This window comes from Morone saxatilis, unplaced genomic scaffold, assembly GCF_004916995.1.
Source record: "Morone saxatilis isolate NCDOM2014 unplaced genomic scaffold, NCSU_SB_2.0 Contig4, whole genome shotgun sequence".
NCBI classification, from domain to species: domain Eukaryota; kingdom Metazoa; phylum Chordata; class Actinopteri; family Moronidae; genus Morone; species Morone saxatilis.
In genome coordinates, this window is record NW_023339984.1 from 8073911 (window position 1) to 8101851 (window position 27941).

Consider the following 27941-nt stretch of genomic DNA (forward strand, 5'->3'; position numbering starts at 1 on the left):
AAGAAGCGCGCGGGGGGGGGGGCTCCAGTCTTTCGTAGAGCCAGCTTTTTTTTCTATAGGATGGAAGCACCCCTCTCAATAGGGACTCATTTGCCATGTTGTGTAATTGTGGCACATAATAGAGCACACCTCATTCAAGCAGCCCAAGGCTTTTTCTAAAGCCATTTTCTCCATTCACAGGCAAACAAGTCATGTTTTAGAGAGATATTACGCAGCCTTTTGAGCTCAGGGCCACCACATATTTGCCTTTGAATGGAATGTTTTGTGTAATCAAGATAAAATTTTGTGCTTATTATGAAAAAGGCACTGTCAACCAACTTGATATTTGTCATCTGACTTTTATCCTCGCTGCTCACAGGATGTAAACAAAGTGGCTGACCTTTTCCACCTGGTTTGTCACACATGTTTGTGTAGAGGAGCACTGGCTATTAACAGTCGCTGGTTGCTGAAAGATACTGGCATTGAGGCAACCTGAGCAGGGAATACTACCAGATAAACAATACATGCTTGTTAATCATACGAGAATACTTGCCGTGATTTCTACACGGTCAAACGGATATCAAAGCTGAAGTGCAGAGATGAAAAATGACTGATTTGAAAATTATTGCTGAGCTTTTCCATTAAACCACCGCAGGCTAGGAATGGATGGATATTTGCATAATTTAACTGGCATCTTAATTATTGTGTCAGGAATCTGTATGCAAATGACTTAAGTCACTTAGAAACGGAAACTTACTTGGCTAAATGGCTAATGGACTAAATCTTATCAAGTTAGAATACACAACGTGAGTGTAACCAGAGTCCCTAATTGGGTCTGACTGTGCAGCGAGACAAAAACAGAAACAAAGAAAGAGGACAGGACAGACATAAAACAAGTGAGTTCAAGCTTACCTGGGTTAGCTGGGAGAAAAAAGGCATGTTAGTCGTGTGTGTTTTTTTTCTTTTGGGGCTGTTGAGAAGGACCTACCACGTAAAACAGTGAGTCTGGTGGTAGCGCTCGTCTCTCCAACACTGTTGGAGGCGACGCATTCATATATGGCTTCATCTCGGGGCGTGCGCAATGGCTGAATTCTTAGCACTGAACCAGAGCCGTCGTCGAACTCAATCACCTGCAGGTGCGAGAGACACGATAATGTTAAAGGAGATTTTTTGGTTCACAATGGGTGAGGAACCTTCCGCAGACAAAAAATCAACAACACTGTCGAAGACATTTGGCTAACAACACTGATGGTGATTGACACAATGTGCTTCCTATGACAGAAACAAAAGCTGCTGCCTACCTTACATTCAAGCCAAGTGATTTTGTGTGTATTGTGGTTATGTACTGTACATGTACAAAAAGTAACTTCAGGATCTGTGCAGTATTAAAATGCTTAGAGATAATATGTAGACTGAGAATATAAGTAGTTTAGCGTTTTTGTTGTGGGTATGTACTAGATTAATTTGCTATGTGTTCAGACATGCTGTCTTCTAGTAAATGAGCTAGATCTGATGTATAATTTAACTTATGCAGTAATCGGTAAAATAATCGATGCGGCTGACTAACTTTAAGAATGGGGAAAGTTACCTTGGTCAGAACATTTTCGATATCGGGTTATTGAGTGAATTTTAAATCTGAATGTGTCCCACTCTTAAAGTTAACATTCTATCCCTTAAGAAATGCATCACACTGGATTGTGTCAATGGGACAGAAACAAGCACAAACAGTTATAAGTGGCTTGATAAACGGTTACGGACAGTTGTACCATGAGGTGAGATAGTGGTACAAAAGACAGGACCGACTGTATTAGACGAACGACACATAAAATGCTCACAAACAGGTGTTTGTTGTAGCTTATTCAGCTATTTTTTGCATGCTACATGTTGTATACTCACTGATTTTAGAAAGCCCTGTGTCATAACTCAATCTTTTTTAAGCATAGAGGTAGATTTCAATAAAAATAGGCCTGAGACCTCGACTTCACACACACACGCGCGCGCGCACGCACGCACATACACGCACACACACACAAACATACAGAGGCCTACGAACATTTTTAGAGTTTACAATATATCTGCATGTGTTAGTTAATAAAACACTTCAACGTTTCATTGGCCAAGCGGTACAGCGGTGGTGGCATTCAAGCTTTCAGCAGATGATGGTAAAGAAACAGCCTCCTTTCTTGGTCAAAGCCAAAATAACAAATGAGAAAGGAAGTTGTTAGACTTCTAAAAGGAAATGGGTTTTTGTTAGAGGATGAGGCGGCAGCGCATGATTGAATGGGCACGGAATGGTGGCAGCCAGCAAGCCCTGTGAGGCAACCAGGGAATGAAAACTAGTGTGTTAGCATTCAGCACAACGTGCAATGCAAACGCGATGAACTCTGATAAGATTAGATTTCTGTGGTTATGAGACGCAAAGAAGAGGTGGGAAGAGGTCTCCGAGCTCCGTTAAGCCATTGCTGCTGTGCACTAGCAAGCAAATATGGCATCTAGGAAAAAAAAAAAAAAAAGTGACACCATGATAGTCCCGAGGACTGACACAGAAATTAATAGAAATCTTATCAGTGTTCTGCAATGATGTGTTATTTCTCATGGGTATTGAGCCGCAGATTAAAGCTGACCAGAAATCAAAGCTTCAGCCAAAATAAGGAGGATAGGACATGCATTTAGATAAAGATGCCACAAAGCAAAAGGATATTTCGAAGTGAAAGCGCTGCTGCCCCTTTCACTTTACATAAAGCTGGCAAATGTGGCATGATGCTAATGTAGGTATCTGGGTCACACCACAAGTAGTTTTTTCTTCTATCCAATTACTTTGCTTTTTGTCTTTTATTTAATTACAAATCTGTCCCCAGATCTTTTGTATACTTCCTCATTAAAACGCAAGCATGTTTAAAGGCCTGGCCAGCATGATTATTAGAGCCTGCTAATGCGTGGTGGCAAGTCAGGGCGAAAAGCAAGCGAGTGGGGTGCAATGGATTGTGTGAGCAGAGCCAAAAGCAGTGCAAAAGCAGTGCAGAAGCATTCCAATTTTGTCGAGCATTTTACATCAGAACAATAGACCTAATACCTCAAATCTCTGGTTGCTGACTTTCTTCCCCTTCTTGTTCCACACAATCTTCGGCCGTGGATCTCCTGTAGCTTGGCAGATGAAGGATGCCACCCCTCCTTGCACGCCTGTTTGGTCATTGGGGGTTCTTAAAAACTTTGGTGGTGCTGGAGAAAGACAGAAACAGAATAAAAGATAACACAAATAGTTAGTGAGCATACGAAGCGTCGCAGACAGAGCAATTAATCTCTCTTATCAAGTGGCACACACTAGAAAGTAACAAAGTTGCAGATTTCAGCATGTGGCCATTAAGAGGATTGTCTTTGGAGGTCAAGACAAGACATTCTACTGACTTTACTGTGCAAGTGGAAACAGATGATCAGTTGTTGAGATCAATAAGGACAGAGGTCTCGGGAGCAGAATGCATAAAGCATTTTATCTTGACTCTTTTAGTATTTCTACATAATCTCTTTGATGGATAGCTGACTTTTTAGGGAGTTTTAGGGAGGAATTCTTTGATAAAAGGACACTTTTTGTGGGAAACAAAAGAACGGGTTAAGATCAGTCACTGGAGGCTGGAAATAAAAGATAATACACTTATGTTTTATTTTTTCTGAAATATGGCAAGCCATTTGGGTTTGGATGTCAGTTATTTAGACTGAAAAAGAGTAGCATTTGTGTTGAGTAACTTCTGTAAATAAAAAAGAAAGAAAAAAATGATTGCCTCTTCCTTCTGTGACGGTAAAAAGTGTTATTGTGGTCACTATCCGATACTGTCAAATTTTGTCAATGTGTATTAGGGTACAGAAACTGTTCACAGCACAGCCTACGAAGAAAGCTATGAAGGGAATTTCTTACTGAAATTGTAATATGTAATGAGATGTTTAAGTTGCTAGTAAGTGACTCATTTTTAATAGCGGAGGGGGTTCTTAAAGGAAGGAAAAGTCTTGTATTGATCATCTGCAATTTCTAATTTGTGTGAAAGGATGATTGTCTGTGAACTGGTGCTTTACATGTCATTCAACATACTGTAATCCCCATGGCACTATTTACGTGTTTTTCTACTGGACATAAATCATGTGGCTATCCGTTGTCTCTTGTAACATTTTTCAACAGTTGCAGAGAAACAGAAGCTTGTCTATCGGTTCAGCAACAGACAACACAAATCTCTAGAAAACCACCAATTGGAACGGTAGTTGTGTGCAAATGAGACACGCACCTGATAAGGTTCTCGCAATGCTCTGATCAGTGATGTGAGCATTCTGTTGCTCCTAATTGGTCCCTCAATTCAGCACAACAAGTCAAGTGTAAAGGCAATCAGGATAAAAATGTTAAAAATGCAGGCGAGTGGAGGTGAGAGAATAGTGGAACAGTGTTTGCTTTGTGTGGACATGGCATAGACGTTCCCATCTACTGTGGCAGTTTTACAACACTGTAAAATAGCATTTACTCAGCCTCTAATAGTGAAGGGAGCTGCAGCCCTGTTCCTGCAGTTTGATTTTTAGAATTACAGTTTGTCAAGTAAAATCATTCCCCAGTATAATTCAGACTTTGTCAGCCATTCCAACAATTCTGTTTACTTTCAATTCCATGAACTGAGTTCTGTTTTGCCTTTTTCCCCCCCCCACCCAGACAATCAGTTTCTGCTCCCGAGCTGACGTTTCTATTACAACCGCTGAAAAATCACATGAAAGTGATAAGTAATCAAAGGAACCCGTCTCTCCCTGATGAGATTTTGATTGTGAGATTTACATTCCAGCTTTATCATGATGATCAAGTCTAATTTCAATAGCAATAATGTCATAGTGCTAAGTCAGGCCTCCTCGGAGATTTTCCTCTGGAGCTTGAGTGCCAGCTTTAGTGGGAGGTGTAGCTCCATCTGTCCCCCTGCGGAGCAACTGTTTGCCTTTTATCAATCACTTCAGCAGGCCATTAGGGGCCACACAGCTGCAGTAATGCCAACCATCTGAATCACCTCATCTGTGTGTGTGAGAATGTGTGATTGTGCTTGTTCGTGTGCCTGTGAGCAAACTGATTTCCCCTCTCAGATTGTACTGCCCAGCAGCAGCGGCGGCGGCACTGCGAGTGAGGGACAAATTAACCTGCAGGATTCGTGGAGAGGTGACATAAGATGTGTGGTCAGCAATCAAAAGGGCGAACAGATAAACAGGCAAGCAGCTGGGCTTCCACTGGGCAAATGAGTCTGGGAAATCACCTGATTGCCTCATGACATACACATGGTGTTGCGTACACGCAGACATTAACAAACCCACACCTACACACTTTTTAGAATCTCTCTCTCATTCACAGGCTGACAGATCCGACAGGTGGGCAGCAGAGTTGACACTGTGTAATTTGTACGCGGCAAAAAGCACCATTATATCTGCATTTGCACCTTATCTCATTGACTTGGCTGGGGTGTGGTGCACATTGGTATCCAGCCAAGAGGGTGCTGATGGGTAATTGATATGCTATTGGGGCTGTTTTTCGCTCCAGGGCCATCCATTACGGCTCGGTGCGTCTCCCTACGCCAGCTGTGATAGACTGCTAGGACATGTACCGAAGATCAGCACTGGAGGTGAGGAAAAGAAGGTGGGGGGAGAGTCAGCGCACAATGGGGAGTGATTGAGGCGTGACATGGAGGTAATGGTGTTTTCACAGACATGGCCGCTGATATCACCATCATACCCCCATTTTAGGTCTGCCGCTGACAAACATCCATTTTGGTAGACTCCTTGTACAGCTTCAGGTAGACAGAGGCTGATTGAAACCTCAGTTTTCTCTCAACAATGCCATGACTAGCACCTTGACAGCAACCAAAAGATATGGTCTATGAACAAACATTGTGCAAACTCATGCGCCACAAAGAAACCTTTTACCATAGAACCCTGATTTTTCAATGAGCGTTACAGCATCCATTACAACACAAAAGCTACCATAAAGTGGAAAGATGTATCTGTCAATTGTTCACCTGCCTCATTCATTTTTTTCTTATAAAATAAATCTCAGTAGAAAGCACTACCATCCAGTAAAAGCCCCAGCTACCTCTGCTGTGTGTTGGCATCTCCTTTGAGAGGTAACCATGATCTACATGAATTAATACCGTGGCTAGGCACCTGTTAATCCAGTGCTAAGCTGTCGCCGGCAAACAAATGAGAAGTGTAAAGCCTGTCACAAGCTAAAAGGTTGGTGACATGGGCCTGTGCCTACTCTCCCTTGAGGCCATTATGTAACCTTGTTCCTGTTCGCTGCCGCTGGAAAGGAAGAAGCTCTTCATAGCATCCCCTTGCTCTATTTTTCATGGATCAATGCCATGTTAATAATTTGGTGGCTGACTGAAAGCCTTAACTGTTCTTGAGAACACCCATGTCCACAGGGCTGAGGGGGCAGACTGTTACATGACTAGAAGTATATATTTTTTAATGGATAGACATAAATGGAAATTGGAAGCATTCAACAATGTGGGTGGTACAAATGTAGAAAAAGAAATGTTACTCTTGCTGCTACTGTATACTATCTTTTTACAACATTTTGGCCCATTCCGAGGATTTTTATAACAACCATTTAAATAAAGTGGTCAGTAATCAATAAATCATGTCGTTTTAGGTGATTATCCTAAAATGCCATTACCACACTGGAGCAGTCACGTTGCACTTGATCTTTTTTTATTGTATCCCACAAAAATGTCAGTGACCTATGATTAACCTTGATTAACGATTAAACTGTTAACTCACAGTAGATGTATACATTTAGGATTAAGACCATAACCAGAGTATTGTGTCATATCATACCAAAAATGTTTTAGGTCTGGTAGTGAACTGAAAAACAAAAAAAACAAAACAACATTAAACCTCCAAGCACACCTCTATTATAGCGGGAATAGGGAAACTGATATGCTTTGCCGCACTACGCAAAAGGTGCTGTGGTCAGAACGGAAGAGAAGCTGGATGTCGGACAAAAGGTAGGCTAAAGGGTGCTTGACCTTCTCCCTGATTAACCAAAAACTCAAATGGGAATGGGCTTCTTAATTGAAAACTAATTGAAAGTTGGGAAAAGCTCATTCTTAAATAGAATGGTCAGTAAAAAGAACAGGACATTTTAACAAAATCCTGAAATGATACAGAAAGTGAAACTTTTTAAAAGACTGTGTAACTAAATTGACCTTGCATATATTACGTTCCCTGTTTCATTTGTTGGGTTGAATCAGCAGTTAATTAAAAGCTTCTGCTCTGCGGGGTAGAGTGAACTTTAAGTACCTGTTGCAGGGCCAGACTATAAATTGAGTGGACTGTGTGACTGAGGACTGGGGCTAATGACATCATATTTTTCTATCGTCATGCTGAACTCCGAGCGTCTTGCGGATCTGCATTCATTACAAGTTTGTTTGATATTGGCTTAACTCACAGCCAAACATTGCATTTAAATACATTTCTCGAATAGATCAGAGTCGGGGTTTCATTCACAATGGCCAAAACATTTCAAGTCATCAGGATTCCACCATAGACTAGAGTTTGATCTGCCAAGCCATTAAAGAGCATGAATCAAAGAGTGGAGAGAAGAACATTAATAAACCCACTTTCAGTTGGAACCTCTATTCGGCAGAGACACCAGTCCAAGACGGCTCGGTTTTCACAATTATACTGACTGACATATTCAATTTCATTTGCATGAAAAGGGCCATTTCCTCTCTGAATCTTTAACTTGCAGGGTGAGGTGGGGTTGTGAAGGGCGATAATTAATCCTAACACATTGGGTGGCAGTCTGCAAATACCCTGCTCCATTTGGACATACGGGTGGAAGAAAGGAGCATTTAAAGATGCCATTAACCTCATTCGACATCTTTAAGCTTTAAGCAGCATTTCAGTTCTGCGATATTGATGAATTGTCACAATGGCAGCAAGTAGTGCAAATTGGACTGAAACGGGTAGCTAATGTCGGGAGAGAGTAAAAGTGATGCATGTAGTATATGTGCCTTGGACATTTGACTTTATGTAATCCTTTAAGTATTCTCAAAGTCCATTGCAAGTGGAGAGGGAGGGATTTGTTTGTGACTGTGAATGCAGTAGCATATTTGTGGTTTATAAAGCAACACCCTCTATGGATTAATTAACTGTCTATACAGCGTTCGGAAATATATGACCCCATGCCCAGAAGAAAACATACTGTAGTAATGCAGACACACAAACACAGAGCTAAACAATGCAAAAAAAAAAGTGAAAAAGGAGAGGGAAGATAAACCACACATACTAATCAATGGAACAAACACAAGCATAAACCATTTACTTGGGGCACTACACAGCTCTCTATCTGCAGCATTATGATAAAAATGTGTCTTTTGTAATGCAGAGGAAACAAACTCCACATTGTATGTGCTCACAAAGGGTCTAGGCAGAAATAAAGAAAAGGAATTGGAGCTTAATTAGAACTGTTGGCTGATTTGCATTGCATGCTCATCGGTAATCTTGCCTTAAATGGAAACTGAAATTCTTATTGCAATTAGTGATTACTTGAAAAGGGATATGGCCCCCGAATGATTGTTAATTACTGGATCAGGAATAGTACATTAATTCACTGCAGAGGTTTTAATGCAGTGCAATGATGGGGACCCGCTCCTCCATCAATATTGTGCTGCTTGTCACACATAATGAAGTTCATAATACAACCCTTCTCCTACACGCCCCCCTCACCCCCTCCCAAGTGCTCAAATGTGCTCTCTAAGCAAAATTCATAACAGTCATTATGTAAAACTAATTCAATAGAATATACAAGAATGCAGCTTAATGACATATTAATATTGAGACTGCATATGGATACTAGGGCTGCAGGTCCATTTTGTGATAGGGTCAGGGTCTCTTATTTGGCTCATAAGCCGCCCAGAGCCTCCAGTGAATAAATAAATGCATATCATCACTTACAGCACGGCTTCAAAGGCAGAAAACCTACAGCATGCACTGTAATACACAACTCACCAGTGTATTCTCCTTGCCAAATATTCAGCCCAATGACTAAGGTTGCAAAAATCATATGCCAATGGGACTTTCTGAACCCCAGTAAGTTTATATTACTCATGCTCAGTGGCATTGCTATGCAAGGTCTGAGCTTCTGGCTATAGCCAGGAGTTAGGGCACTTTAGCACAGACAACAGCAACGGCTTCTAAAAGAATGGCTAATGCTCTTGTCCCATATTCAATGCACTGACAGATTCTACGGGGGTTCTCCAGAGGTGCACAGGCACAACCTATCATGCACATGTGCGCAGACACACGCTCTCATGGGTGTTAGAATATTCTCCTTGGATGGAGCCAACATTGCAAATGGGAGAATGACATCAATAAATTGGGGGGTGTGGGACAAAAGAAAATTCTGGAAGGTTCCATGAAATAAATATAAAGGGTTATTTATGGAGCAGTGCTGAGCTTCTTGGTCTGTGTTTCATGGGATAAGATGGAAGCTGAAAGGCTCCCTTACTCAATTATCATTGTACATTCATAAAGGCAAAAAACCTTTCAGTTATGCAATGACGGCTACATCAGCGATGTAGTCTCTGCTGTGGCATATTACAATGTTTGCAGAGGAAATCTTGTACCCTCTCTACCTCTCTCTTTTCTCCTGTGTATGTCTCTCTACCAGCTACACACACAAGCTACCGCCATGTCCCACGGGACACATTAGCGAGGTAGAGGGATCCAGTTTGTCACTTAATAAAACGGCCCACTCAAACAGATGGCTTTGTTCAAACGGCCCCCAACGTTTTAAAAGCTGGAACTGAATTGCTGCTGTGGCAAATCAGACACATGAAAGCCCACCTCCCTTTGCGGTGGAAACCAAACAGAAGGAAACATATAAATATTGAATTGCGCCACTGTTGGTGCAAGACCATCAACCAGAGGAAAGAAAAACGAAAAAAAAAAGACTGAAGAGGAGGAGGGGGAAGGAGGTGGAAAACACTAGACCCTCCTGTTGGAAATTCTGAACATCTGGGCTGAGGTTGTCAAACGCGGATGCAGAATAATACAGAGGCTTCAATTTCAATAAGACTTCATTTTCATCTCCCCTCATTCATTACTTGTTCATTTGTGTGTGAACACATAAATCTGGGGACAATTCGTGTGTGACCATTAGAGGAAAAAACAGTCAAGCAAGAAGTATGAAATTTAGATTTGTTTGTCTTGTTTGTTTTGTTTGTTTTTCCTCCAACGTCTGGAAAAAAGAGAGAACATAGATAAGTAATTCTAATTGTGAAGGCTTACTCTGTTTGGTAGTCAGCGCAGTCTATTTGCAAAAAGTTAATTATCTGATAGGATAGGCAGTGGCAGCCACTAACACAGAAAGCCATTCGTTCATTCTGTTATCCACTAGGCAATGGAACGATTCATTAAATGGCAGTGCTGCAGCAAAATGGCCAAAAGTTATCATACTGGGGCTGCATAGACTTGAAAAGATGTTAGAAATGGCAAAAGTGATAAACATTCTTCAGCCATGTCAGCTTACTGCCAATGTAATGACAAACAGATAATAAGAGAACATGATTGCATATGATTCTGATGCTTCTCCCACACATGTGACATACATTTTGTGTGAGGTTGATAAATATCAACATGACAGCACGTACAGATGACAATCTGCAAAGCCACTGCCTTTCCACTACATTTACCAGAAATCAAAAGATACGGGTAGCAAAAGTGGAATGGAAAATCAAATAGGCAACATATTTGACAGGCTCTATTCAAAAGAGAATTACACTATGCTTGGGCCTGTCCTATTTCTTTATAGCATAAACTTCACATAATTGTCTTTGCCCTCAACCACAGAGCGGAAAAGCTTGCCTCATATTTGTCTCCGTAGGAGCAGAGATGGATTATGTAGCAAATCATTCCAGGGATTCGACATTGTATATTTAAACAGACTGTAATTTTATGGATAAGTAGTGCCAAGCCATTTCCGATGGATGCCAGTCGTCAGGCCATAAGAGGTGACACATTCCCTGCACTGTGTTTTCTCAGGCGCTTACAGCCAAACTAGCTCATGCTCCAGAAATCCTGCAAGATGACAACTGGCTTCCTTTCAGCAGCTCAGATTTCCTGAGAATGTTCCTAAGTTCAGCAAACCATGTTACACCTAAACCAGGCGTTTTGGTAAACATAAATAGGCTTCAATTCTAATTTGCCCACAATTAATGCACACCCAGCTTTCACTTTCTACCAGTTTCATAAAATATTTCCCTAATATGTTAGGAATAATATATAAAGGGATAATTTATAAAAAATATGAAACTACTCTGAATAACCCTCTTCTCTGCAAACGGCTCATGGCTATCCTCTTATCGAAAACCTATTACTGGGACAAAGAATATGCAGGGGAGGTACCACAAACAGTCACTCAAAGACCAAAGTGACCTTTCACAGGCCACTAATTTTATGCAGCAGTGAAGGAAGAGTATTGCATATAAAAGAGAGGAAGAAAAATGGGAGTAATTGAAACGTTTCGAGGTTAAAAACACCTTTTCCTCTTTGAAGCCCAGTGTCATCATATGCGTCATAGTACAGTCGCATAAAGGCATTTTGAAAAGTGACACTTTATACAACATTATCTACTGTTATCTATCTACTATTTGGTGGAAGGGATTAACTGCAAGAGCAGCACTGTTTAATGACTGAAGCAGTAGATTTGCCTCAGTTCTTGCACGGTATGTACAGTATGCTTATAATGTTCTCACTTGACAATTGAATTTGGTAACTTTCTGCCTCCCTGGTTAAATTGATTTAACCTCAAAGTTTCATAAAAGCATTAATTACTAAGAATAAAAAAAGGTCATAATATTGCCTCTAAGCTGCTGCATTTGTTATAATACATGTCAAAATGCCATATAATTGTCCAAATTAAATTTAAATGATTATTCTTAATGATACTCTCATTTTTAATTAGTTTGTTTCACATTAAATGAGTGACATGCAATACTGCAGGATAACACATTAGCTGTGTATTAGCGGGTTGTTTTTGTCAGCTACACATTATTAATATGTCTCCTTCTAAACCACATGCAGTAAATCTAAGTTGAGGTCTTTGAATTCTTAATTGCGAACCCCTGAAGAAAACAGTTCAGCTCGTATGTGTGGCGACGTCTTTGAAGAGCTACAGATGGGAAACAAATGAGGGTGGGTGGTATCAGGGTCAGACAGCGGATAGGGGTTTTCACTTGGAAGCCAACAGTGCAATGTCACCCCAGGAGCAAAAACAACAACCCTCAGGGGACATAATTAAAATAATCCAGTGAAATTAAGAGCTTCAGATCATTTTTGAAAGGCTCGTCTTTCTTGATGTGTGTGGATGTGGGGATGATTCATCGGGAGATGAGTAGAGAAGTGTAAAGAGGATGACTCGTGCGCGTGCATGTGTCTGTCTGTTTACAGTGCGGGGGTGTTACTAGATACTCTTTTGTGCAACATTTAGGTTGTATTCATACTCATTATATTCATGAACCTGTTATAGTATCATACAAATGGTCCCAAAACTATTTTGAAAATAGGCAAAGTTTTCCATTGAAATCCTGCTTTTGTATGGTGGTTAACCAAAATATAGTTTCTTTTAACCTTGGAAAAATCTGCGTCCCATTCGAGGTCATTAAAATTAATATGATCGGGGCAGTGAAATACAGCACTTTGGTTTGGTTCAGGTTGGAAATCTGTCAAAGCAAATAAAGAGAACCACAGATGACAATTAGAATATCTATCTGAGAAGCAACTGACAATGAGAGAAACCACACGAATGGGAGATTAAAACTCATAACTGCTGATGGCTTCATGAGAGTCTTGGTTGTGACGAAGTATGAAAAATAAGTGCCTCACAGAGTTCATGCATACTATATTTTTCCAAATGTGTCCCGACGAGTGATTTAATGGAATATTGTGTCATGTTGTCTTAGAGGCCGGGTGAAAACGGGGTAGATTTCTAAAGACGGGGAGCCCCCTTAGGGTACAAAACAGTTGAGGACCGGATATGTGGCCTTTTGGACTGATGGAGTTAGTTGCGCTTCTCTTCTTAGTCTTTTTCACCCTTTGCCAAACTGAGCCTTAGTTGACAGAGCAAGAGGGTACACAAAAGCGGCGGCCTCAAGAGCAAATGTTTGCCAACAGTAATGGGCTCCATTCTACTGGGTAAGTGAATGAGTGAGTTTGTTTTCTCTTTTTTTTGTGCATTAAGTGTATGTACATAAGCATGTGAATAGAAATACTGTACATATGATATATTTAATTGTGGATTCAGACAGTGTGCTTGTGTATTTGTGAAGGGAGAGTGTCATTCTGATCCTAGATCTGCAAGCTGGGGGACAGAACATTTCCAGTAAAACTATAAAGACCTATCTACAGTGCTGTTTCACAGTTATCTGAATTATTCTAAAAGCACAACTGTGAGTAATGGCTGGGGCTATTGGCTTTTAATGCAGAGTAGTGAAACGGCGAGGCAGAGAGAGTAAAAAGCCAATGACATTGTCACAAAATGCCACAAGGTACTATGGTCCTCAGTAAGTGATGACTTCATCCATTCTCTCACATGGATTAAAGGTTAAATAGTAAGCTGGCACATTGACTTAGCATGACTGTTAACTTCATGAATATTCTAGGAAATCTAGTACAATTCAGCACATAAAGGAAAAACAAAGGCCACTTTAATGTGCCAAGTAAATGCTGATGTATGTAAGGATTATGGATATCACATCAACATGATACATTAATATCAGTACTTATATTGTAACTTACATGAATTGTATATGCTAGTAGCACATTTTACAACTGTGAAACCATTTGGGAATTGAATATAGTACAGACAAAAACTGGAATTATATACTTAAGTGAAAACAAAAAAGGTCCACAATGATTATTGTATTATTTAAAGGGACTCTAAAACCTACATTTGTGTAATGTGCTGGTAAATAGCAGAAGAATTATGTTTATAGCCGAGTTCTCCTTGGTGTGTTTTTGGAGCTGATATTTTCACTCTGCAGCATGTAAGGCGAGCCTGCTGTCATTAATCATTCCACAGGTGCAGGACTATTGTCAGAACCCATACGTCCCTTTTCAACCTGGGAGGAAAGTGGAATGGTAGGGAGGGAAGGAGGGGGCTGAACACATCCCTAAAAAACAATTTCCCTTCCCCTTCTTCTTCTGCACTGAATTTGTCAGCAGAGGGAACCAAGTCCAGATTAATTAGATTCCATTTTGTGGTCATCTTCGTTTTTTCCTCCTTCCACGACTCTTTTCTTTTTCTTTGTCTTGCCTACAGTCCTTACAGCCATCCCGAAACCATTTATCACATTGCCATCTCGACAGTGCCTTCCCCCTTCCTCGCTGGGAAGCCATTAGAGCATCTCTGCATCGTGGCGGCCAGATTGCATTCCGGTCCCCACTTGCGACATTTATCATCTTTTGTCCTAACTTTTTATCTGCCCCTGCCCTGTGTGAAGCCCTATCTGCAATGCCCACTATAATGAAACACTGGGAGGTGAGGCTCAAGTAAATAACCTAATTAAACCTAGCAAACAGGGACAAAGGGGAAAAATGCACAAAAGGCCTTTGTGACAATGCCAGAGGAGGAACACTCACAGATGGCAGTGAGGAAGTCGAAGCAGTGATGTGGCACGATGCCCATGCCACCTTCTCATCTCAGTATTTATAGTACTCCTAGTGGTGCTGTTGTTTGTCCAATGATGTCCTCTTTACGTGATTTGGACCAACATAGTTTATCATTATTCGGACAAAGCACTAATTATACATCAAGAAATGAGGAATGTAAGAAAAAACGCTCCTGTACAAGAAGGAATTATCTCTGTTATGAGGCCCAAAGCATTGAATAATGGCCCCTAAGAGAAAATCTATCCTTCCTTCTCACTCCTTTCTAATTCTTAGGCAAAAGTCGAGCCAACTCTGATTGGTCTCATTAGGGACAAAATGAAGAATGCCAAGCGTCATAATTATCGGCGCACTGCTCCAAACAGTATCGAGTCAATACAGCAAAATGTCAGTAGGGCATTAGTGGGCAATTATTAATCCATATCAAGCTGGGATGGACAATTTAATTATCACCTAATCAATAATTCCAGATCTTGTACAGATGTAGAGCAATGACCGGGTGGATAGATCTGCCTTCCGAGAAGGGGGCAGCTGGGAACAGTGGCAGTGCTGCAGTAAACAGGAACTTGCTATTCTGCATGCATGACCAAGAGCACACTCCACAGCTTCTTCCAGTGATGGACACCAGCTCTACTGTACTTGAATTTATTAGGGAAAGAGTAAAAAGAACTACTACTTTCATTCGCCCTGCAGTTGTTGAAAGATTTTCTGGGGACACGGGTGCTTTGGGCAGCGGTCTACACATTTTAGTGTCACTGTGTGGCCACTTTGAGTTTGATTTTTGCTTCTTAACTTTCTCAAAGCGAAATGTTTTTTTTTCCCTGCTGTTGCTGTTACCACCAGCAACCTCGACCTTGAAGATGTGAAAGATATGAGTAGTGCCACTCAACTTTGTAATTGACTAGCAAAGCTCAAAAAGCCACTGCACTGCATGATGCAGGAGCGATTAAATGGGGCTATGAATCATAGAAAGACGCAGTTGTTTGTGTAGCTTTTAACAATTTGCTGTAATATTCTATCATTGCCAATAATATTGCTTACTTTCTCTTGGTACTCTCTCTGTTCTCAATGCAGCCTGAATAATTACTCTCATTGTACCTGAAACAAACTATCTCAAATAATGTCAGTCAAGCCTTTGTGCGAGTGATGAAACAAAATGAATGCTGTGTAACAGGCCCTTGTGGATTTCAAAGACACCACACAATGAGGCATGGCAAAACAAAAGTGGCTGTCTTCCACGAGATAGCAGTCATCTTGAGATAAGAATACCCTCTCATGGTTCTGTTTTGCTTTTTTGTTTGCTATTATTGTGACTCCCGTCTGCATCTGTGAATCGCTTAGTCACTATGCAACCAATTGATTACTACTAAGTTGCCTAAACTTGGGTTATTTTCAATGGTTATTGCCCTACTGTCTGTTGCAATGGATTGTGATTTTTTTTAACACAAGATTGCATTTTCAGCTTTTTTTTTTATTTTTACCCTGCAGACATTATGAACCTTCATCATTCTTTCATTTTTCCCCAATAATGCTTCCCTCCATTTGCTATAATAATACCACCATCCAATTGTACCACAAGCCAAAGTGCTTCCCTTTGTGCACACACAATACCAACTCACTTAATTCATAGCTTTGAAATATTGACTCCAGCTTTGATAGAAGTTGGTTTAACTTAAATGTAATGACTGATACTTTTTAGACAAAAGTTGTGTGTGACAAGAGACTTGAAATAAGATCAAATTCACTCCAAACTGCAATATCTTAAATATGTTTACCTTTGACTTTCATTACTAAATTCCAGATCCTTAAAAAAAATGGTGGAGATAAAGATGTCAGGAACCTAATCGTTTATGTAGGATTAAAGTTGTAGGCTCCAGGATTACTTTTTGGAAATTATCTTTGAGCTTTGCAAAAGAAAAAAAGTTGTGACTAAGCAATGAAGAAAAACAAAAACGAATCCATGTAATTTATTCTAGCTTTCCCTTCCCCTTTTCCCATCACCTCATCTATCCCTGATCTATGTTTGTTTTGTTAATCTCTATCCATTTTCTTTCCCATGTTTTACTTTCTTTTCAATCTACCTACTCCTAATCTATGTGTCCTAAGGTATTGTTGTCAATCTGACCCTTACTCTTACCTATATTTGATTTGTACTACATTTTTTTAAGCTGTCTTAACAAACACTGTCACTGTCTTTTCTCTGGAAACAAAGTTGTCATTTGTATACTCTACCTACAGTACATTACTGAGGCAGACATCAGGGAATATGGTTATTTTTAGCATAGGTCAAAGTGGATTTCACAGACCATCTGATCAGTGGTGCTCTTTGGCAGTAATGGAGAATGAAAGCATATTATTACAGATATGCCATGTTGTCCATCTCTTGGTTCCATTAGGTGTCCAATATGTGTGTGGAAAGCACAATACTATCTTTATACATGTATACTGCTCAGACTATGAATATGTGTACAACTGTGCGTAGCTGCTACAGCTAGCACCTATACTGTATGCCTGAGGAACATATCAGATACTGTATATGTAGGAGTGTAAATAATAAAATGTATTTATTTTTATATACATGTAAAGTTGCACATGTGAAAAATGAAATTACATTTTGATGTAAAAAAAAATTTCAGTCAAAATCATTTGTTTATTTTCATTAGGGCAACTAAGCTATAATGCTTAACATGCATCCTGTCTTGTCATGTTCAACCAGGCCTTTCAGTAGCACTTTGCTACCTGCTAACTGACTAATGTGTTCCGGGCGTTCCCATTCTACTCACACTGAAGTTGGCATAATTTGGACAAATACACAAACAAGGCTGCCCCTGTGGGAATTAATGGCAAAACTACAGCTTATCCTTTTCGCGGACACCTCTCCTTGAATAATCACAACGGGGGAAAGCACAGCCAATTAAATTGCGCAGTGTAATGAGAGGCAACAGATCATGCGGTGTGAAATTTCTGTCTTACCCAGGCAGTGGCAGGAGGGATATTGAGGAAGTAAAAGGGACTAAGTTTGAGGCTCTATGATCATGTGTTCTTTTTCCACTTTCTCAGAGGGGCATGAGGAGGAGGGTGGGAAAATCTTATTTGGAAGGTGTACTTAAAGAAATCCGTGTAGGCATAAATCCTGACATCATCGAGTCTGCAGTCAGTCTTCTCCTGTCTTCCCCCACTTCCCTTTATATCTGCTCTCTTGTACTAACTATCAGACAGAGGGAGAAATAAAAGTGGGGAGATGAGAGTGGATTAACAGATGACTGAGTGAGATCGAACACATGTAAGGAAATGTGTTAGATCTTTAGGTGTTTGCCTTCGCGACAGCCTTAAAGATTCGGACAGAAGACGGTTTTCCAGGTCTCTCGGCGCAAATGACCACTCTAGATTCCACTGTCACCTTACCGCTCTGTTGTACATTAATTATCTATACTTAACTTGAAATCTCCTTCATCATGACTCAAGTGATGGAGGGGATTGTGGTAATTAATTAGTTGATGAGAGAATGATGAATGACATGAAAGACGGCACCAAGGGAGTATAGTAAAAGGAGTTGTAAAAGCTAAGGGGAAACAGACTGTTCATGGATGTTATGATGGATGCTGTATAAAAAGCTCATAAATGTCCAGGGACCCTTCGGTAATTGTGTGTGTATGTGAGAATGCATATACCATGTTCCATGGTGTGATGGGATGGGCACTTAGAGCGCCGTGCCATTAGAAACAAGGGCTTGGCTCAGTTTCAACTGGAAAAGCCTATGGGTCTGGCTGTGGCGTGAGAGCATTTTCACCTCCCAATGGAGGCTTTCACTCTCATTTGCCATAACTAATAAACCACACTAAAGCTGTGTGTCACAATAAATCTCAGCTCCTCGAATGGCATGACTCACTTGGTGGTGCAGAGAGGCCAAAGAGAGCGAGCGCAAGTTGGGGAGTGTGCGAACAAGTGCGCGAGAGAGTGAGTTAATGAGCGGGCAAGCAAACAAACAAGTGAGAGAGTGTGGGGGGTAGGGGAAGGGGTGGGGCAGAAAATAGTGACAGATGTAGTGTGTGAGAGAGTATTAGGTGAGAAAGACAGCTCTCCAAAGACAGACTTTGAGCACTCACTCCATCACTCCACTGAATGTAAATCAACTTTGACAAGAGCAGCTTAGGGCATAAAGATTCCCAATCGGCGTCAAAGCGTTGGAGAGTGCTGTAGGTAAGAAGGTGGGGATGTTAAGCTTTCTGGCAGGGACTGAGAAATTGCCCGGAGGCACTCCATGGAGATGAATGGTTTAGACCATTAACCCCACTGCAGAATCTCAACATACCCCACAGGCACACAAATGTGCTGCGCCGAGATCAATGCAATGTGTCGCACTCTTAGGACCCCTGGAGTGAGACCAAAGCTCCAGCCTAGGGCCAGGTGTTACCCACGCAAGCTCACATGAACGACCACACACACACACATAGACCCATGAATTCTGAGGCAGATAATTCGAAAATGCTTTTATAATCAAACTATTATGTGCTATAAAATGTGCACAAAAACACATTCTCTCCCTCCAAACCCCCAAATGCAGTGAGGTAGGATTTCCCCCCCCCCAACAAAGTGATGCACTCAGCAATAGTCAGGTGGCTCTTTTACAGAATGTTCAAGAGAATAATTAATTAACAGAATGACAAGTAAATCCTGGTGCCATGCAGGTGTTAAGATGTTAGTGAATGTCACATGCTTAAGATATGTTGTGTTAATAATGTGTTAATAATGGCTGAAATTGTAATCATGGGTGTGCTTTACTTGTGCAAAATTGATTAATAAGCCGTGAAGGTAAAGCAGACAATGGCATGCTTTAGCCAGACCTGCATTAAACAACCATTTATTTTGAGATACCTGTATGCAGAAAGTGCTTAATGACTCGATACAGAGTCGGGAGATAATCAGCTAGCACTGCAAGACCACACAAATGCAAATAAGACCATCGGGCAATCTCCACTACTTAACATAATGGACATAATCCCGAAACATGATGCCATTTTGAGTTTTGTATTTAAAAGAGTTGAATGTACATTTTTTTCATTGGTACTATGAGCATAAAGGCATCTTAAATCAGGCTGTCATCATCTTTGACCCTCCAGTCTATGTTTTAGTGTGACACCCCCTCTTAGATTACTGCATGTGTAGACGATGTACTCTAGCTCTTCATTGTTCTGACTGCACACTGCGGTAAAACATCATCTGTGCAGGCAAAGCTGATGTATTTCAGACTTGACTGGTCCAGTAATCCCATTACTGCTGCTACAGCATCAATCTATTAATTGCACTGTCACTGGGGCAATGTCATGAAACACCTGCATTGTTATACAGTTCACTGGCATAGCGTATGAAGGGTGATCAGATTTAGTACATATGCCAGCAAGGCCAGAATCATGCCAAGTGTAAGCCCAGCAGATGCAAAACAGCTGGCATTGTGCTCAGCTGCACCGGCTGATCCCAGCTTCAAAGGCATGCTACAAGGTACCCTTTGTGTGAGAGAAAGAGACTGTGTAAGTGTAGAGACCTAGTCTGGTGCACTGCGTTAACATGGTCCTCTATTGTTTTTCTGGCACCTTAAACACTTGAAGGACAGATAAGGAGGTGCCAGGTTGACAGAAATCCATACAGTTTCACAGTATGATAGACCCAGTCATTTCATGTAGAGGTATTCAAATATATGGATATCGAGAAAGAGTTTCTGGGTGTTTGTTGATTGCCACTCCAATGGATTTACAATTTGCGTTACGGTGCTTTTGTTCTGTCAATATTCCCATTCCGAGATATGAATGGTACAGCATGGTTAAATTGCCCCACCATTTTCAAGTCAATGTTTCTTGGAGACATAAGTGCACTTAGATATAGCATTAGTGGCAGAGGGCTAGCCTTTAATTACCTGCATCTTTGCCTGTAAAACATCTCGATATTGTGTGTGATTATCTTTCTTGGGAGTGGGAGGGTCAGGAGTGTGGTGAAAATTGCATGGCTTTTGTGTGTTTCTGTGGTCTAAGTGCAAGGCAAAATGACTGCAATCTATAGATGAGGCTAATGGCCTTAAATAATACACTTGGGCATAGTTGCCAAAGAAATCGGCATTCATGGAGTTAATAATGGGCCTGATACAACCTTTGAACATAATTGCACCGCACATTGTTGACAAGGAGTTGGTACAAGCATTTTCAGCCAAAGAAAATGATAATGACTTCTTACTCATTTAGTTCAACCTGCGAGCAAGAAGCATCTTGCAAGGCCCTGATAACATTGTTTTATCTCAGATTCCCAGTCTTGTCACAAGGTCTTCATCCAAACAACTAGATGGTAATTAAGTGCTGGCACTCTCGGCGAAGGTGTTTTCACCACATTTATTTGAAGTGTGAACATGATGCTTTCTCTCTCCTCTCGTAGATGTTGATGCCGTTTTTAAAAATGTACTGTAGCCTACTAAGACATGTTTTGAAATGAACGAGTGGAGCCAACAATGAGATTTCCACTTGAGCAGTGTCCGGCAGGATGATGAACGAGGCGGTAGACTGGGGGAATTACAGTGATTTAAAGTTGGATCAAAACCGGCTACAAGGTTCTGTTTTCTTCTGGATTTAATGTCATTTTATGTGGATACATAAACATGTAAGCCGTGTGTGTGTGTGTGTGTGTGTGTGTGTGTGTTTATTTGCGTGTCTAATTCAATGTGTACCAGGCAGTGTGTGTGTGTGTGTGTAGGGGGGGTAGTGAATGTGGGCTGCAGCTCTTAAGAGTACATACTGTGCATTCATACGTGTGTGTGTGTGTGTGTGCTTGAATTAGTGTGCGTGCGTGGTTTGTATGTTAGCGCTGTGTGGCTATGAGTGTAAAAGGGAATGGAATAGACTCAATTTAAATCAAATTAGCATGCAGGCAAATTAAGCAGAGGGATTTAATTTGAGCTGTTGTAAAAATGCTAATTTCAGTACAGCCCGGAAGCTCATATGCAAATACAACACTATTTTACAATAATTCATATTAGGCCAGGCATGCATAAAACACACATATTACAGCCTGATGTCATTTGGGGAAAAGAGTATCATTAGCTTTCGGACTTGCTACAAGGTGATCCTGTTTAGGAGGTATGTGTGCATATATCTGAGGCTCCTCCACTGTATGTATCAATGATTTAGCTTGTATTACACTGTAAGACCACGTTTTCGTTTTCATAGGAATGATATTATGTCTCTTTGTGTGTGTGCATGCTTAGGTATACGTGTCCATCCCAACATGAATCTCCCTGGCTTTTTTGTATGTTCCAGCAGATATACAAACACCACTACAAATCATAGTTATGATCATCTGCATTCCACCCACAAATTACTAGAAATGACACTGGCAGATGCTGTTTGGATGGTTACCGCAGTATAGCTAAACAAATTACTCCTCATAGAGCAGTAGATGCTCTTGGACCATAAATGTGTAACTTATAGTGAACATATGGGAAACTGGTTCCTTGCACAAAAACAGCGCATGAGTCCAATTTTAACTCGGTCCCTCTCCTCTGATTATTTAACAGACATTAAAACGTGACTGCGTTTTGGTAAAATGTGAGTAATTTTGCCCCATCTTGCTTCTTTGACACTGCAATGGCTTTAAAGAAGTGTCGCATCGATAGACAATTTGCTGTTTTTCGTCCCATGTGGTTCACCTTTGATTGCTGGCTCAAAAGGATTTCACATGCATTTGATGCTTGTGGATGTAGTGCATGAGTGCATGTGTGCGCATGCTTCTGTGTATGTGGTTGGCTGTAAAATAAGCCTAAGTGAGAGAGATGAGGTTTGGCTGTTAACATCTTAATGTTTAGAGAGGCTAGGGGAGATCTGTCAATACTCATTTGACGTGTTAAAGAGAAGCGTGCTGGCTCGCTGGGACTCACCATGCCATCAACCAGCAATGGGAAGAATCAATTAAAACACTATTAGGCTCAGGGTTTGACATGGTCCAACACAGCATGGGGTAATGCTGGGTAGAAAATGTGTGGGTGTTTTGTAAGCAGGTATTCCATAAAGATGTAGCTCAGCATATTTTCAATCATTGAGGAAAAAAATCCTAAAACAGTCAGCAATTTTTAGTTCAGGTCGCTGTGTGTATACTGTAACTCAATCATAATGTGAATCCATGGGGAAACATTAAGATGCATTCTGACTTCTAAAACCAGGTTTCTTTCTGCTCCCGCCTCACGATACAATCCGCCAATTGATGGACAGCCAGGTTATTTAGCGCTGATGCCCACACCAAAGTTTTCATCCCTGCCCAGGTGGAGATGTTAAATGTATCCAACTTTCCTCTCATCCTCTCTGATGCTTCCTTTTTTGCATTACCGCTAGGAATTGTTTGTTGCCTCCCTGCTCTTCCTCTCTCCTGTGCTCTGTCCCTTTGGCTCACCGGGGACAATTATGCCCTTCTTTCAAGCTATTGCCAAGCCCAATTTGCCACACAAATTAATTGGGCTGCATTTTGAAGAGCGAGGGGGACTGGGGGTGAAGGAGAAAACGGGAGAGAGCAACAGAGAGGGAGAAGGCCAAAGACAAAACAATAACAAACCAACAGACCAAACAAAGAAACATGGCTACACAAGAGATCATTTTGAATCCATCATGTTCTTCCCAGCTACATACATTTCTCATTGGAAACATTTGCAGGAAGAACACATTTTATTGCACTCCCACTAACACATTAACAGCAATGTGTGTTTATCAGGGGGCCTGATTGCCATTTTTCTTGAGAGGGGGCTGCGGTGTCCACTGTGTTGGGTGGCGAGCAGGACTGGCTCAGAGGATCATGCCATCTGTTGAGCAGGCCGACTCAGCCATTTTCTGCTCTTGCATGTCTCATATACTCGACCGTGTCCACAGCCGGAGGCTAGCTCACACCCAAACGGATGCAAGCACCAACAGAGGGCAGCTTTCCCTTCGGAAATGCAGTCGGATTTATGGTGCTGAGGGTTAGTCTGGAGCAGACTAAATTGAATGGAGGTCTTTTTTGGTCCTCAGTGCACACCGCAGATGGGGAGAGAGCCCCAGAGTGTCTGGGCTGGTTTATGCATGTGCAGAAATTAAGGAGCTTCTCAGTCGCTGGAAGGGGCTATTGCACTGCCTCTAAACAGCAAGGGGAGAGAGTGGAGAGAAAACAAAGATGCAGACAAAAAAAAAAAATTGTAGAAAGAAAAAGCCCAAATAAGAAATGAGGATAAAATTGGCAAGAGAGCGATTATGAAGAAAAACAATAGAGGGGAGTTGAGGAAAGGGAGGAACAAACACGTGCATGTGGGAGATGGGGCAGTGCAGGAACAGAATGGAGCAAATATAAATCCCAGGGCTAATATGTGCTGCCTGAAGTGGTTCTTCCTATGAACAGACACTTGCCCTCTTACCTCGGTTGCAGAAAGTACACGCACCTCATCCCTGTGACCTCCCTGACTCCCACACACCCCGTCAGTCATTAACAGCCAGCCACTGTGGCTACTTCACGATAAGTTTGTTTTGGCTTTGAAATGATGACCCAGCACAGCTGTCTAAGTAGGGTATGGGGTAGCAGCAGCTGCTCACAGCCAGACAGCTAAAGGAAGGAAATAAATGGGGAGGATTTTGGGGGGGATGGTGAGCACAGAGGCGTCAAGATTTGGGGGTTGCTAGCTGCACTTGTGCAGGTCTCTGTTACATTCGTGCACGATGGTGACTGTGGAATGTCTGGACACGAGAGAGTGGAAGTTTGTTGTCTGAGGGAAGATTTTGGCAATAGTGTTTTTTTTCCATCAAATGCTGATATGTAAATTCACTCTAGACTGTGGACGATGGGAGTTTCTGAAAAGATAGCTACTAAAGAGCCCCCTCGATGGTAACGTTTATCGACTGTTAATGCCGTTTTGGGAAGGTCCCGTAATTAAATTGTGTCAATAAATCCTGGAACTGCACATAAAACGGGAGGATAAACGGAGAAAACATTTCTCCATTTGCCTCTTCCCCGCTGTGAGACATATGTGGCGAGAGGCAGTGAAGAAAAATAAAACACATTTGAGCGGATTGCAGGGAACATTTCTCAAGCACAAAGTTGAAAATCTTACCCATCAATTTCACTTTGCGTGGCTCTGTTGTATATGACCTTGGGTGAATGATCCCTTCATTCAGAGATATTCAGCTGAACTGAGGGGATTTCAGTCGGTGCAAAGGGAGCCATAAAACTTTTATTCATCCCTCTGTGACTCCAGAAGCTAATGATTCATGGATCTTAGTGTAAAAAAAAGAGAGAGGGTGGGATGCTGTGGTGCAGGACCAGAGCTCAATGAGGTTTGAAAACTGTTGTCACACATCAATGGGCAGGTGTCTGATGTCAAGTAACTCAATTCCAATGACTTCTCATCATGAGATTCTTGGCTGAGGGCTGAGCATTTCTGGTTCACATGATCGTTTTTTGTTTTTTTTTTGCGGCAGAAAGAAAGGTAGTTGGAAAATATGGACTTGAACACATTTTGATAGTCTGGTGAGATATGAAATATTGGTGTGTGTGAGGGAGGGATCAATATCAATATCAAGAGATTACATGATACTGGATTTTGAAGGGTTTGATTTTATTATTTGCAGACCTTTTTGTTTTATTTTGTAAATTTAAGATTCAGATATTTAAAAAAAAATCTACTTGGAATAATATGTTTATCATTTAGGTTTTACCTCCAAAAAAGTTCAATTACCTATGATACCTATGAATAATTTATCATTTTTACCATGTGTGTGCACTGGAGACTTAAAGTTTTCAAACACCGTGTAAGTTGGACCACATTGGATCAAAAATTGGCTTCGAAACTAGTCACAAAATAATTTCATATGTACATATGTACGTCTTAAACTTAAGGTGAGCAGTGAGAACCACCCCCCCCCCCCCCCCCAGCAGGTTAACTTAATAACACCCTTCCAGGCATCAAACTGCACCATACATTATTCTGCACAGGGAAGGTCAAACATCCAAGTGAAGTAACAATGAGCAAACACACTTTTTAAAGTAGAGGCGCGACTTTATCATTTAATATCAATTACCATAACGATATATCTGTAGTCTACCTACCAATAATAAAAAATTTTTCTAAAGCTTTACTGAATTCGAATTTTGTATTTGAATTCATGTCTGTGTGCTGCGTGTGTGTGTGTTTAATAGTGTACTACCGTACTTATATAGTATTATAGTTATATATGTTGTCACTGTATACGTATATATACGGATGTATACTATCATATATGTATTAATTTACGTATATATATGTATGTATAGTATGTAATAGTGTGTTTGCATGACAAAAGTTTCATGATATTATAACTATTAGATTTGCACGTGTCACAGGAAGTATTTAGGTGTCTGATGAGTTTTAGTGTAAAAAAACAAAAACCAATTCCACCCCTTGCCACCCGCCCCCAACCCAGCAGAACACAACACTTGAGCCACATGAAACCCAACCGGTCCACTTACTTTGAGCGTCCGAGGCGCAGGACGACAAGCGCAGCGGCAGCACCCACCGCAGCGTGGGTCCCGCGCCTCTTGCATGTGGACAACGCGCCTTTCGCACCCCACCGCACCCGGCTGTCGTCGCAGGCCTCGGGTGGCGCTGGCTGCACAGACCCTGTGAGTCAGGCCCTCCCTGATGCGTGCAGAGTGGCGGCGGATGGGCGCGACGGAGCGCGCAGGCAGGCGCCGAGAGCCAGGGGCGCGCGCGGAGTACGCGCGCCAGGCCAGATGGAGAAGGGGAAGAGAGGAGCGCGGGGCGGGGACCCCGGGAAAAAGGGAGAGAGGAGGAGAGGGGAGGGTGGTGGACGCAACGAAGCGCAGCGTGTCTGGGCTTTCGCGGACGCTGCCTGGTGTTTGGGATGTAGGCGCCGGGGGTGCGACATGTTTCTGTGATCCAGTCTTACGGGCGCCAGCGAGAGCGACGCGCGCGCGCGGAGCGACCGAGCCAGAGTGAGGAGGGAGAAGCTGGAGGCGCCGCACCGGAGGGTAGGGGTGTCTGGTGCGCGATCGAGCGTGCGGGGGCGCGGCGGGCGGCCGCGGCCGCGCGGTTCTCGGCGCGCAGAGAGAGGATGAGCGAGGGTCCGACGACGGGGGGGCGCGGGGCGCGCGGCCGGGCGCGTCGGGGGGGGGAGCGAGCGGCTGTCACGTTGGCAGTGGGAGGAGACGGAGCGAGGAGAGCGCGCGGAGGGGCGAGAGGGAGAGAAACGCGCGCAGCAAACCACACAGAGCAAACGGGTCGGAACTAGAATAAACCGATTGTTTCTTCCACAGCTGTTGGTGCGAGCCACCAATTATAATACGCCGCAGTTAATAAGCAGTCACATTTTTAAGTCCTCCCTAAAGATCGGTGTTGATCATCTGTTTCAATACAGAGCGCCTCTGTTCTGTAAAGAAATAGCAAAAATGATCATGCATAACATGGGCTGGACGCTATTGTACTAGCGCACCTCTCAATTAGGGAGCTTTAAGTAACAGCTCTTGACCCTTAACAAACTGCCTGACTTTTTCTTTCAAGTACAATGACAATACATAATACGCCGCTCTTCTAGTTGCCGCGTACTGATATAGACACACAGTCAGTAACGACCAATTCCAGTCCCTGAAGCCATACTTTAGACTTCTTACACCCGCGCACCATTTATCATAGTCTGATTACTTTGAATTAGCCTAAGTGCCTATACAAAGGAATGAAGTATCTTACTTAGCCCACACACAACACCAAAGCTCCAATCCACGCGCTGCTCAAACAGACAAATCAAAATCCATTAAGATCACAGTCGGCCAGTGTTGCCATTCATGCAGTTTGAACTTATTGAGGCCACTACATGGCTCCGTGGAAAATCAAGCTGAATACAGTGAGCCTATCATTAGCTGCAAGAACGGCTCTTATCCCTTGTCATCCATCTTGCTTAAGCCCAGAGCTCTTGATCCCTCAGTGATTGATGCTCTGCGGGTAGTCTTCGGCTTCCGTAACCACGAGGCTCCCCGGCTATCAAAGTGGTGGTGAGCTTGAAGACACACTGTACTGCCGGCTAGCCATGCTGAGCCGTCTGCCTGCTTCGGTTCTGCAAGGATGCTGTTCTTTTCAGGCTGCGGGTGACCGGTGGAGGCGGACCTGTGTAGGCTGTGTACCATGACATGTAGACTCTTATGTAGCGTGAGATCAAACATGGTCAAACCATGTCAGATCTATGAATTTTAGATTCGGCAATTTTTAGTAAAGTTGGTCTGTCGCAGGAGCAAGCAACTCT

The 27941-nt window shown here is 42.1% G+C and overlaps 1 protein-coding gene across 20 annotated transcripts in view; it reads right to left on the reverse strand.

The window, feature by feature from the left end:
• Positions 1-27941, reverse strand: part of LOC118337894 (receptor-type tyrosine-protein phosphatase delta) — a gene marked incomplete at its 5' end in the record, with an annotated part of 344600 nt that overhangs the window by 63497 nt on the left and 253162 nt on the right. For all 20 annotated transcript variants that reach the window (XM_035675051.1, XM_035675039.1, XM_035675038.1 and 17 more), the window contains 2 exon segments: positions 968-1109; positions 3053-3198. In XM_035675051.1, the coding sequence (XP_035530944.1) occupies positions 968-1109; positions 3053-3198 (288 nt within the window).